The sequence below is a fragment of the Colletotrichum aenigma genome, assembly GCF_013390185.1.
Source record: "Colletotrichum aenigma strain Cg56 chromosome Unknown KSG_Cg56_contig08, whole genome shotgun sequence".
Lineage (NCBI taxonomy): Eukaryota > Fungi > Ascomycota > Sordariomycetes > Glomerellales > Glomerellaceae > Colletotrichum > Colletotrichum aenigma.
The window spans coordinates 3,298,343-3,311,652 of NW_023500914.1; the positions used below are offsets into that span (position 1 = coordinate 3,298,343).

The 13,310-nt window shown below is 53.0% G+C and overlaps 5 protein-coding genes across 5 annotated transcripts; 3 read left to right on the plus strand and 2 right to left on the minus strand.

The window, feature by feature from the left end:
* Positions 1-84: 84 nt before the first annotated feature.
* On the minus strand, positions 85-1,322 carry slt-11 (Pre-mRNA-splicing factor slt-11; the record flags this gene model as incomplete). The annotated part of the gene is made up of 2 exons (XM_037327607.1): positions 85-1,125; positions 1,185-1,322. 2 exons carry the CDS (start codon positions 1,320-1,322, stop codon positions 85-87), a joined length of 1,179 nt encoding a protein of 392 aa, XP_037174208.1.
* A 1,835-nt stretch (positions 1,323-3,157) lies between these two features.
* Positions 3,158-4,503, plus strand: erg-4-0 (Sterol 24-C-methyltransferase erg-4; the record flags this gene model as incomplete). Its single annotated transcript, XM_037327608.1, has 4 exons — positions 3,158-3,370; positions 3,436-3,470; positions 3,543-3,864; positions 3,928-4,503. 4 exons carry the CDS (start codon positions 3,158-3,160, stop codon positions 4,501-4,503), a joined length of 1,146 nt encoding a protein of 381 aa, XP_037174211.1.
* Positions 4,504-5,544: 1,041 nt separating this feature from the next.
* On the plus strand, positions 5,545-6,797 carry CGCA056_v012365 (Pyruvate dehydrogenase E1 component subunit beta; the record flags this gene model as incomplete). The annotated part of the gene is made up of 2 exons (XM_037327609.1): positions 5,545-5,919; positions 6,039-6,797. The coding sequence occupies 2 exons, from the start codon at positions 5,545-5,547 to the stop codon at positions 6,795-6,797; spliced, it is 1,134 nt and encodes a 377-aa protein (XP_037174210.1).
* A 903-nt stretch (positions 6,798-7,700) lies between these two features.
* Positions 7,701-11,654, plus strand: CGCA056_v012366 (putative ATP-dependent RNA helicase; the record flags this gene model as incomplete). The annotated part of the gene is made up of 3 exons (XM_037327610.1): positions 7,701-7,897; positions 7,954-10,906; positions 10,974-11,654. 3 exons carry the CDS (start codon positions 7,701-7,703, stop codon positions 11,652-11,654), a joined length of 3,831 nt encoding a protein of 1,276 aa, XP_037174213.1.
* Positions 11,655-11,927: 273 nt separating this feature from the next.
* DID2 (Vacuolar protein-sorting-associated protein 46) lies at positions 11,928-12,757 on the minus strand (the record flags this gene model as incomplete). The annotated part of the gene is made up of 4 exons (XM_037327611.1): positions 11,928-12,200; positions 12,274-12,489; positions 12,556-12,633; positions 12,707-12,757. 4 exons carry the CDS (start codon positions 12,755-12,757, stop codon positions 11,928-11,930), a joined length of 618 nt encoding a protein of 205 aa, XP_037174320.1.
* Positions 12,758-13,310: the final 553 nt, after the last annotated feature.

The window sequence follows — 13,310 nt, forward strand, 5'->3', positions numbered from 1 at the left end:
AATCCCCAAGGCCGCCGCAAGAGTGTTCCCGAACGCAGACTCCCAGACTCCGATAGAATTCTTCATTACCAAAATGATCCCTTTCTAATCGCCCTGAAGACTTGCATATCGAGGGCCATCGTCTGCACCCGGCGGCGGCGCAACGACAGCTGAAGCTGCTGGCTGGGCAGTGTCTCCAGCACCAGACCTATCTGTGATTTGTTTCCGCCCGGGCTGGCCGCCCCCGCGCGAACGACCTTGTCGCAGGCGAGCATCCATGAGCATCTGGGTTCGCTGCTCCTTGTCCATTGTGCCAAGAGCCTTGGGAACACCCCATCGAACACGCAGAGGGCAGCCAGCGATGACAGCCCGACCCTGGCACGTCGCCGCTGCCTTTTCTGCAGCCTCTCTTGTCTCGTAGTTGACGAATGCGCAGTGTGACATGTGTGAACAGACCAGACTCTTGATTTTGCCATGGACTTTGAAGAAATCGCGAATCTTGTGCTCAGGCAGGTCATCTTCCACTCCGGTCACGAAAAGAGACATGATGTTCTGATCAGCCGGCGGCATGTAGTCTTGGGGTCCCGGCGGCAGCTGCGCTGCACTAGGGAAGGTCTGCTTGGCTCTGACGGGACGGGCGCCCGTGGCCGCGGCGGCTCTGGAGTCTCTAGTTCGAATCGGTCCAGGGCCACCAACTCCAGCGCCCACGGCGGGGTTGCCTCCAAACCCTTCTCTTGGACCGGGACCCGATCCGGACGCAGAAGCCGAACTCAACTGCGGTTCGCCGTCCAAGCCATCCACCGGTCGGCCCTTTCGAAAATAAGGCTTGCTGGCAGCTAACCTCCTTAAAAGCTCTCGGGCCTTGTCGTCGGTCTTCTCATACTCCTCCACCCCGGCGCGGCCTTCCTCAATGGCACGCTCGTTGTTTTGCGCGAAGTATTCGCGGTTGATATCGGAGGATGGGCCTGGGGCTACCATTTTCAGAGCAGCATCGCGAACGACGATGGGGAGGCCGAAAGACAGGTCGAGCATACATGCTTGGCAGCAATTCTTCAAGCGTGCGCATGTAAGGCAGATATTCGTTCGTTTCTTCCGGCCGTGGGCTCGATCGGCGCTCCAGCTAAACACCGTGAATGGTCTTGTGCACTGTGACACGAAATAAATTTAGCAAATCATGTCGAAAATGGGTGTGAAAAGTATCTTACCAATTTGCATTCCGCACCATAATCCTCCTTGAGCATTTTGACGTAAGGGTTCTCTGGCAGGCAGTTCTCGCATACGGAGGGGAAGTCTGTTGACTCCCAACCGGATCGATTTAGGTCCTGCTTGATTTGAGGTGGCATGGCACCTTAGAAGCGCGACCTTCGCGCGGTCGATCGAGGACGATTCGGGTACGGGCCAGCGTTTGGCTTTTGTTGCCGTTTTTGTTGCCGATGGGGGGATGTCGTAGAAATCCTGATTGTGGCGGCGAGCGAGGCGGCAGAAGTTGTTATGCGGCAGGGGAACGGAACTCGGGAGGTACCTGAGGCAAGGATACCCCAGTGACGCTCACTCTGATATCTTATCAACCAAAAGCACGTGACCTGCCAAATCATCTAGTGACTCCGTAGCGACGGTTTAAACATTATCGTGGAACACGTTTACGCCTTAGCTTTTCAGATCTAGTCTTTTTTTTTGTGCCTGAAGAAATAGAACCACAATTTCGGGTCGCGAAAGAAGCGCCTACCATGTCGTTGCTGTGAGCATGCTTGTAATTATCTTTAGTACGTTCTGAAAAGGCGCTGTGGCTTTCTGCTGCGACCTTCGCTGAAAAAGCTGTTCGACGCCTAGATCGTGAAATACATACGCCGAGCTGTAAGTCGGGACGGTCTCTGCATCGGTTGCGTCTGTCACTGGTGGTCTGGGACCTAGCATTGTCTTTGCCCCCTTTATGTGACAATTGCTGCAATTCCCAGCACTGCTGCACAGCATGCAAGTCAGGTACGTGGTAAGTGGACGAACCTGCGACTTGATGCACCGTTCAGATCATGTGCTTTTCACTGCTTATTGACCGGTCCCATCCTCAGACTTGCGACTTTCGATATCAGTTCTAACGAAGACGAAACAAGGTGGATGGCATGCTCTTATGTTTACCGCTTGGAAGCGCCGCGTCAAGCACTTGAACGTGCCGGCTTTAACTGACCCTAGCGGCTCATTCTGCATGCTCGGGAGCCTGCATAATTCTGAACCCCATGGACAACGAGATCAAACTTCGGGCAGGCTAAGAGCAGAGAGGAGGCCATGGACAATTTAGAGGAAGTGGCTGGCACATGCCAGCGCGACGTGGCGGCATGGCCACCCTCCTGTCGTGAGATGAGGCTTCGAGTTCGTATTCGGCTTGAACAGGCCAACCCCGGGTCCCTGCTCTATTGTCCGAGCCGGCATGCATTTACTGCCCGTCACACCGTGAATCCATCGCCTGCTGAACCAATGTGAAGCAGTACTGCTAAGGTAGGTACAAAACACACTCATGTTCAATGTTTATTGGTCAATTGCCGGGAAACTTGGTCCAGACAGCACCAAATAATTCGTGGTACGTGGTTGGATGTTAGGCGTCTGTTAGATGGGGACCCTTGCATCAACACCTCACCTATACTTTCACGTAACCTAGTAGTAGTAGTCTCCTGGGTGGCAGGAGACGCACTCTCTTCTTAGCAATGAGGTATTGAGAGCATCTATACTAAATGTTTAGAGGGCCATCCGGATGCTGCTGCTAGTCGGTCAAGTGGGACCCTCCCCCCGGCAATGTACCTTGCAACTTGCCGTATCTCGCTGCTGTACACATGTACCTTACCACTTTACCTTACCTGACCTACCAAGGCGGTCACAGTGTTGGTGGGCGTGGGCGCGGAAGTGAAATTTACATGGCCAAAACAGAGAGAAACAATCTCCCATGCCAGCCTCGACTCGCCCGCCGCTCTCCTTTTCCAGCCGACAAGGGGGGGGGGAAAAAAAAAAGAGAGAGAAAAAGCCCAAACCCCCCGCTCACCCATTTATGCGAAGCTACTGAATCCTGGCTCTCTCACTCTCTTGCTCTCTCTTCCATCCTCCTACTGAGTTCTCAACTGTGTCGGAATTTCGTCGCTTCACAGTCTATTGATTGCATCTAGCTTCTCCTACGTAAACCTCAACATCCGTCATGGTTTCCTCAACGAGCAACAATCTCGAGCGCGAGGATCACGCTCGCGATGCCCAATTCAACAAGGCCCTCCACGGTGACAGTGCAAAGGCGACTGGTGGTCTTGCTGCCATGTTCAGCAAGGGCCGCGATGCCAAGCAGGCTGCTGTCGACGAGTATTTCAAGCACTGGGACAACAAGGCCGCTAAGGACGAGACCGCTGAGGAGCGAGCCGTATGTCGAGTTCCCACGCCCGGACGTTGCGATTAAGCATAGACTGACCAGCCACTCTCCTTTAGTCTAGAACAGCCGAGTACGCGACTTTGACCAGACAGTACGTTCACGATGCTCACATGCCTACATGCCTTCCAAATCATGACGCCGCCTAACTCTCGCCATTTTTCAGCTACTACAACCTTGCAACCGACCTCTATGAGTATGGTTGGGGCCAATCCTTCCACTTTTGCCGCTTCTCTCACGGCGAGCCCTTCTACCAGGCGATTGCTCGTCATGAGCACTACCTCGCCCACCAGATCGGCATCAAGGAGGGCATGAAGGTTCTTGATGTTGGATGTGGTGTTGGTGGACCTGCGCGCGAAATCGCCAAGTTCACCGGCTGCCACGTCACCGGTCTGAACAACAACGACTACCAGATCGACCGAGCAACCCACTACGCCACCAAGGAAGGTCTGGCGAGCCAACTGAAGTTCGTCAAGGGAGACTTTATGGTTAGTCGTACTACCCTTATTTCCAATCCTCATTAACTGGATCAACTAACCGTCCGCTCTCAGCAAATGTCTTTCCCAGACAACTCGTTCGACGCCGTCTACGCTATCGAAGCCACGGTTCACGCTCCTAGCCTGGAGGGTATTTACAGCGAAATCTTTCGCGTTCTTAAGCCCGGCGGCGTCTTTGGCGTATACGAGTGGTTAATGACGGACAAATACGACAATGATAACCTGGAGCATCGCGAAATCCGACTTGGTATCGAGCAGGGCGATGGTATCTCTAACATGTGCAAGGTCTCGGAGGGTCTGGCTGCCATGAAGGCCGCAGGCTTTGAGATGCTCCATCACGAGGATCTTGCCGACAGGCCCGACCCCATGCCGTGGTACTGGCCCCTGTCTGGTGACGTGCGATACATCCAGTCTGTCTTTGACATCTTCACCATCGTGCGGATGACGAAGTGGGGACGAACCATTATGCACAACCTCATTGGAGGTTTGGAGGCTATCAAGCTTGCCCCTGCCGGTACCATGAAGACGGCGAACAGTTTGGCGGTGGCAGCTGACTGCTTGGTTGCAGGTGGAAAGGATCACCTATTCACCCCCATGTATCTCATGGTTGGCAAGAAGCCTGCCAACTGAAGAGCTGGCGATATAGAATACTTATCGCAAAACGAAAGAAGGAATTAAATGAATGGGAAGAGCAGAGGTCATGACATTGCAACTCATTGTATGAGAGTACATTATATCACCACACGTAGCATAATTGTAATTACGAAGAGAAATCATTCATAATATGAAGCACTTACACTCAGTCGTGCTGCCTCCGATCTCTAGGATGTTGTGCGACACGCAATTTGAAAGATGCAAATTTCAACCCAAGTAACCAAGCAGGGGACAAGCTTCTATGAATATCTTGACTCACTCGTGATTCTAGGGCAAGACTTCGTCACGTTGAGGTATTATCGGAATAGTTCGACAATGACAATGCCAGCACCGATCCGTTGTGATGGGCCGTGACGTACCTAACTAGCCACCACCCGCCACATTGAAACACTCGAAAGCTATGTCCGATGAGAACTCAGTCGGGACTAACAAAGTCCGACAGGTGGACCCAGCGCAGACCACCGCTCTAAATGTGTCCCGCCATCTCACTCGCAGTTCGGATGGAAACGGGTGGCAGCGGTCGTAATACTGTTGGAGCTCGAACTGGAGCTCGTCAGGATTCAATCGGACCTGCTTTGTGGTGTAGAGAATGGATAGGTGGCTCCCTAGCCAAATGCTTGATTGGCCGACAAAAAAGGCGCGACCGATTATCTAATGCGCAGGGAGAGCGCTAGTCCAGATACGGGATAGCTCCACGTCCAGGGCCTCCCCAACGCTGTTGTTTGGCAGCTCGCCGCAATTCAACGGACTCAACGCCCATAGAGCTAAGTTAAAAAAAAAAAAAAAAAAGCTGCGAAATCCCTCGACAGCTCCGGTCACACTCCCATCCCTCTCCCTCCGACGCCCACATTTCAACCTTCGTCGTTGGCCATCAGTACCCCCGTACTTGCGGCCGTTGACTGTCGCCTACTTGCTCTTTTCTGAAATTGCAACTGGAATTTTGATCTGGGAATACCGGTTTCCCACTTGCGACATCCGCGCCTCAAATCAACCCGCACGCCGAAAACTCAATTCGCCATGTCCCGATTTCTCCGTCCCGCAGCTCGCCTGGCGGCCTCGTCCAGAGCTGCTGCTCTGCGCTCCTCTCCCATTTCCCAGTTCGCCAGCCGACCCGCGGCCTTCGCCGTTCAGACAAGGACGTATGCCGATGCCAAGGGAACCAAGGACTACACTGTTCGTGAGGCCCTGAACGAGGCCCTCGCCGAGGAGCTCGAATCCAACGACAAGGTCTTCGTCCTTGGCGAGGAGGTCGCTCAGTACAATGGCGCGTACAAGGTTACAAAGGGTCTCTTGGATCGTTTCGGAGATAAGCGTGTCATTGATACGCCCATCACTGAGAGTGGTTTCTGCGGTCTCGCTGTTGGCGCTGCTCTGAGTGGACTGCACCCTGTGGTATGTAGTTATTTTTTTCTTCCTGTTGATTGAGTCGATGGTTGGCTGTTGCATCCTTGACGAGAGTGCCTCCTTCAAGACCCGAACTCTTATCTCTAACTTGTGTTCCCTCCCAACAGTGCGAGTTCATGACCTTCAACTTCGCTATGCAAGCCATCGACCAGATTGTCAACTCTGCCGCCAAGACCCTTTACATGTCGGGTGGTATTCAGCCCTGCAACATCACGTTCCGTGGGCCCAACGGCTTTGCCGCCGGTGTCGCTGCTCAGCACTCACAGGACTACTCTGCGTGGTACGGCAGCATCCCCGGCCTGAAGGTTGTTTCCCCGTGGAGCGCCGAGGACGCCAAGGGTCTTTTGAAGGCCGCCATCCGCGACCCCAACCCTGTGGTCGTCCTCGAGAACGAGCTCATGTACGGCCAGACCTTTCCCATGTCAGAGGCTGCCCAGAAGGACGACTTTGTTCTCCCCTTCGGCAAGGCCAAGGTCGAGCGTTCTGGCAAGGACCTGACCATTGTCACTCTTTCGCGCTGCGTTGGCCAAACCTTGGTTGCAGCCGAGAACCTGAAGAAGAAGTATGGTGTTGAGGTCGAGGTCATCAACCTGCGCTCCATCAAGCCCTTGGACGTTGAATCTATCGTAAAGTCTGTGAAGAAGACTCATCGCCTTCTCTCGGTGGAGTCTGGCTTCCCCGCCTTTGGCGTTGGCTCCGAGATTCTGGCCCTGACCATGGAATATGCCTTCGACTACCTCGACGCCCCTGCTCAGAGAGTTACTGGTGCCGATGTTCCTACGCCCTACGCCCAGGGTCTCGAGGAGATGAGCTTCCCTACCGAGCAGATCATCGAGGACTACGTCGCAAAGATGCTGCGTCTCTGAGGAATCATACGAAATGAATGAAGGCGTGGGTGCCGGTATGCTACTTGATGCGATGCTTCCCGAGATGGGACGCAGTTCATAATGGGATGTTGAGCTTGATAGACTCGGGGGAAGCTTGTACTTGTATGTTGCTCAGTTGTCATATATACATCTCATACCCTGAGAGCGCAACTAGTCGTGAAGGATCACCTGTAGACAATTGGCTTGGCCAGACTGCCTGGCTGTGCATTTGCGGGCAGGAATTGTGGGCGCATTGACGGAAGGCCCAGCCATGTGTCCAGCGGGGATCGGTCAGTAACTGCTCTGGATTCTAGGTTGTGAGTGCAAAAGCTAGACGCTCGTCGGTGATTTGTCCCTCCAGGAACTCACTAAATGGGCGAGGCTTTGTGCGATCTGATAGAACAGCGCCGCATATGTATGATGGTGAGCGGGAATGATGGAGGCTCTTGTGAGGTGTATGTCGGGAGCCAAAGTCTCCGCAAAGCTAGCCATCGTTATTGGGCTCGGTAACACACGCGTCGGCCAGGCTGCCTTATTCGGTTCATCAAGGCATGGCTTGCCCGACGTGCTGCATAACTTGAGTCCAGTACCTGTAGTCTCATTGCTTGTCGTCTACATGTCCCGAAAAGACAAAATGTCAGCAAGCGCGCACCCAATCCATCTCGCTATTGTTTTGCTGTAATCAAGAGATGAGGTTCAAGACGGCCCTCGCCGTGGGCGCAGCACCTAGCGACCGCCCCACGCGCCTTCACCAACCCCACCTGCCCTAAGCGTACTAAGGCAGTCTGCATTACCAGGGAGCTCGGGCTAGGTACTTTACCCAATTGCATCTCCACCACAACTTCATATCACCCACACACCAGTGCAAAGACATTTTGTTTGTGCGTTGAACGGTCATTCAAGATGGCTTCTGATCTGGCTAAGGCCACTCAGGGTCTATCTCTTGAAGACGACGCCTTCAACATCGACGATATTCTGTTTGAGCAGCGACCACGCAAACGAGTCAAACAGAATGTGTTGGAACTCAGGACACACCTTGAGGACAAGTTCCTTACGCCTACCACAGAATTCTCACCAATTTGGCTCAACCGACTCCAACAGTAAAGTCTAACCATTGGTCATCGTCTCTTTCTTGTTGCTAACTTGATCTCTCTAGACGCTGGGACTGCCCCGTGGACTACAATGAGCTGTTCAAGATTGGTCAACCTCAGACCCGAACCGTCACACGATTTCAGAGGCATGGTCTAGAGGGCAGAGTGACAGGCTACAAAAATGTGACTGTCCCTGCTAACAGTGCCACGGCGAAGAACTCTACTTCATTCCTGCGCAAGCCAGCCAGCAGAGCTGACTTCGTACGAGGTGCCGCTGGCTTTTTCCCTTTTGCTCCCGGCGGTTTGGAGGGCATCGAGGCCACGGCCGCTCTCGAGGACCAGGTCCATCGAGCTGGCGTGGGTGACGATGCAGCACCCTCGAACAGACTCGAGAGAGTAATCAAACTTGGCGAGGGCGGGCTGCTCGAAGTTGCTCCCGGCCTCAATCGCGGTATTGACGTCAGCATGAAAAAGACTAACGAGGATGAGGCCAGGGCAGTGGAGCAAGAGCTGGACCAAGAGCCTGAGGAGGCGCCGGAAGTCGAAGAGCCGGCAAGCGAAGCTCAAACAAATGGCGAAAGGGATCCTGAGTCCGACGAGGAAGACGGCGAGGACATCGATGCTATCTTGCCTGTTGAGTTCCCGGCTTTGGAGCCACACGGTACCCTTACAGCGTCAAGTGCTAGGAAGGCTGGACGAGAATGGGCCCATATGGTCGACATCAAGAGAGAGATCCCAAATTTCAGGGAGCTGGTGCCCGACATGGCAAGAGACTGGCCCTTCGAGCTCGACACTTTTCAAAAGGAAGCCATCTATCATCTCGAAAACGGCGATTCTGTCTTTGTCGCTGCACATACTTCAGCGGGCAAGACTGTCGTCGCTGAGTATGCCATCGCCCTCGCTGCAAAGCACATGACGAAGGCCATCTATACCTCACCCATCAAGGCTTTGAGCAACCAAAAGTTCCGGGACTTCCGCCAAACATTCGATGAGGTGGGAATCCTGACCGGCGACGTCCAAATCAACCCAGAGGCAAGCTGTCTGATCATGACTACGGAGATTCTGCGCAGTATGCTCTATAGAGGGGCAGATTTGATACGGGACGTTGAGTTCGTTATCTTTGATGAGGTGCACTACGTCAATGATTTTGAACGCGGTGTAGTCTGGGAGGAGGTCATTATTATGCTTCCAGAGCACGTCACGCTGATCCTGTTATCTGCTACTGTACCCAACACTTACGAGTTCGCTTCTTGGGTTGGAAGGACAAAGCAGAAAGACATCTACGTCATCTCCACCCCAAAGCGCCCTATTCCACTTGAGCATTACCTCTGGGCTGGCAAAAACATACACAAAATTGTGGACTCCGACAAGAAATTCGTCGAAAAAGGGTGGAAGGAAGCCAACCAGGCCATTCAAGGCAAGGACAAGCCGAAGGCCCCGGAAACGACCAACTCGGCGCGTGGGGGCGGTGTTGCTGGCCAGAGAGGAGGCCAGAGAGGTGGAGCACAGCGCGGCGGGCAGCGCGGCGGACCTCGGGGTGGTGGAGGCCAGCAAAGAGGGCGTGGCGGACCACCACGTGCCAGCCATGCCCCAGGCCACCTAGGACGGACTGGTCGTCAAGGCGGCTTCACATCGGCTGCTCAGGACAAGAATCTCTGGGTTCATCTTGTGCAATTCCTCAAGAAGTCCAATTTGCTACCTGGCTGTATCTTCGTCTTCTCGAAGAAACGGTGCGAGGAAAATGCCGATGCACTTAGCAACCAGGACTTCTGCACCGCCGCCGAGAAGAGTGCGATTCATATGACTATTGAGAAGTCAATCGCCAGATTGAAGCCCGAAGACCGAGTCCTCCCTCAAATAACCAGACTGAGGGAACTCTTGTCGAGGGGTATTGCAGTCCACCACGGAGGCCTTCTACCCATTGTCAAAGAGATTGTCGAGATTCTCTTCGCTCAAACTCTCGTTAAAGTGCTATTTGCAACGGAAACATTTGCCATGGGTCTTAACTTGCCAACTCGAACTGTCGTCTTTTCAGGCTATCGGAAACACGATGGTCATTCGTTCCGAAACCTACTTCCCGGCGAATACACGCAAATGGCTGGTCGGGCAGGGCGCCGAGGCCTGGACACTGTTGGTTCAGTTATCATCGTTCCGCCAGGTGGCGATGAGGCCCCCCCAGTTGTTGATCTCCAGAAGATGATCTTGGGAGAGCCATCGAAGCTAAGATCCCAATTTCGACTCACTTACAACATGATTCTCAACTTGTTGCGAGTGGAGGCACTCAAGATTGAAGAGATGATTAAGCGCAGCTTTTCAGAACATGCCACACAACAGCTGCTGCCGGAGCATGAGAAGGCCGTCAAGGTTTCGGAGGCCGATCTGGCCAAGATTAAGCGGGACTCGTGCAATACCTGCGACGCATCAATTGACGACTGTCACCAAGCCTGTCAAGACTACAAAGTGCTGACCGAGGAAATGTATAAGTTCCTCCTTGGCATCCCTATCGGCCGCAAGATGTTCAGCCAGTCGCGCCTGATTGTGTACAATAAAGATGGCATCCGTACACCGGGCATTCTGTTGTCGGACGGGGCAACAAACAAGGGCCCACAGGGCAGTCCGACTCTGCATGTATGCGAGATCAGACTCATGAGGGAAACTCGGGACTCGACCGACCTTCTACCCTTCATTCCGGCCTTTCGCAAATATCTTACGCCGCTCCCACAGGCGAAGAAGCACATTCGCATTAAGACCTTGCATGTGCCCCTGGGCGATGTAGAGTGCCTCACCAGGTACGTGACGAAGGGTATCGTGCCAGAGATCTTTCAGAGTGGCGAGAAGTACATCAAGGCAAAGGACAGACTCCATTCGATCTGTCGATCATGGGACGACCCGTGGGATGAAATGGACCTTTCCAAGATCAAAAACCTGCAATTTCAGGAGATGATGAAGAAACGAAAGGATGCTGAGCTCACTGCATCGTCGTCTCCATCACTATCCTGTGGACAGTTCTTGAAGCATGTAAGTGACATCTTTTTACAAAGACATATTGACGACGAGCGACTGCTAACGCTATATGAACAAACAGTTCGCGATGTGCCATGATCAGTGGCTCATCAAGGAGCATATTTCTCAGTTGCGCCAGTCTCTGTCGGACCAGAATCTACAGCTGCTTCCCGACTATGAGCAACGAATCCAGGTGTTGAAGCAACTTCAATTCATCGACGAGAGTTCCAGGATTCAGCTCAAGGGCAAGGTAGCTTGCGAAATCCATTCAGGCGATGAACTCGTCCTGACGGAGCTGATTTTGGACAACGTGCTCGCAGACTACGAGCCGGCTGAGATTGCAGCTTTGCTTTCTGCCTTCGTGTTTCAGGAGAAGACTGACTCACAGCCAAATTTGACCGGAAATCTTGAGCGTGGCAAGGACACCATCATTGCTATCAGCGAGAAGGTAAACGAGGTACAAACGCTGTACCAGGTCATCCAAGCCGCGGACGATTCCAATGACTTCATATCTCGTCCTAGATTCGGTCTGATGGAGGTGGTCTATGAATGGGCGAGAGGCATGAGCTTCAAAAACATCACCGACCTCACAGACGTGCTTGAGGGCACAATCGTGCGAACCATCACGCGGCTTGACGAGACATGCCGTGAGGTGAAGAATGCTGCTCGTATCATCGGCGATCCGGAACTGTATCAGAAGATGCAGACTGCACAGGAGATGATCAAGCGGGATATTACAGCAGTAGCCAGTTTGTACATGTAGAAAATAAAGTGTTCAACATGCCTCAAGTCTAATCATAATACGCGTTGGCCGACGATTTGCCTGATTTTCGATTGAAACCACAAACATGCTGCCGCGGCACAGAGCCCTCCTACAGAAGACTCCTTCTCATGACGTTTTGTGTTCGTGAGCTCATTCCTCCAGTATTCTTCTCGCATGTGCCAACTCCCCAAAAACGCCTGATTAAAAAAGTCCCGAAATCCTTAATGAGTGTGCCAGCCTTGGCTGCTTAATTTGACAGCGTGCGATTCAAATCTATGCTCTCAAAGCCCGCAGTCTTTGTTGCAAGGCATCCTCCTCTTCCGCAGTAGGCTCACTAGCGACAAGCTCCTCCTTGGCTGGTGTTGCGCTATTGAGTTCAGCGTTGAGCTGCACGCCTGCATCATCAGCTAGCTTGCCTAGCAACTCATGGACCGCGTCCTCGGATACCTGGGCGCTGGTAGATTGCGAAATGGCGTCCTGATAAATGCCGTTGGACATGGCATACTCTTCGTTTTGCTGTTTGAACTGCTCCAACGTAACAAGGGTCTGAAATAGAGAATGGCCTGTAAGTAGAGGCCGACGGTATCACTACGGTGGTTGTTGCATCGACTCGACATACCTTCTCGGGGTTCATGTTCTTCTGTGCGAGGGACATGGTACGAGACGACTGTCCCATCATGTGCGTCATGCGATTCATTGAGTTATTGGCCTGGATTTGGGCGGCGGAGAGCTCGGCCATATCCGCCATTTGATCCATCTGCTGAGCTAAAGCTTGCTTAGAAAGAAGCATTTTAGCCTTCTGATATGCCTTTGCTGTTTCACCCTTCTTCAGCAGCTATCCGATCGAACATTAGCCGTGGTTCAAAGCAACATTGCGACGCGCTGTCTGGCGATGACCAACATCTTGGATTTGCTTCTTCAGGATTGGGTCTTGCTTCGCGGCCTTCTGCGCTTCTCGTCGGGCTTGCTTGGCTTGGAACTAGAGTCCTGTCAGTAATTATAGAAAAGTTGACTTCTCACAGCACGATGGCTAATCAGTATCTCGTACGTACCCTCGCCTGGAACTCTACTTGCATGTCTCGGGACAGCTGACGGTTCGACATGATGTCGTCTGGAGCCTGTTCAGGATCGGGTATGTGGTGGCGGGGTTAACGAGAGGTTATCGCAACGCTACGGCTCTGAGAGTATCGTTTGCCTAATGGCAGTCAGGTAGGACAGATGTCACGGAAGAAATATGAAAAGTACAGGCTGGGAACAATATGGTCAACTTCGGACGTGGAGGATATGTGTCACAGGAAGTCTTGCCGGTTATTCAGGCGGCCAGTCAGGTGTGGGAAGATGACTGTCGGCAGGCGACACGAGATAGCGATTGGTATCGGTTCACAAGCTGGCAGCCTGACATCTGCGCCGGGCGGGGCCATCTCCCAGACCAGCCATAGCGCATGACGTAACGCTTCTAGCCGTGCTAGTGTGTTAAGTAAGCGAAACACCAGCCCAAGTCACTGCCACATGGCTCTTTCCAGCCTAGACACCAGCACGCCTGTGGCTCATCATCAGTGGTTTGTTGGACTGGTCGCCTCAAACCGGACGAACTGTATTGCCGGAAATTGGATGAGACGATATCTATGATGCTCTCATGCGGACGTCCGCGTGGTG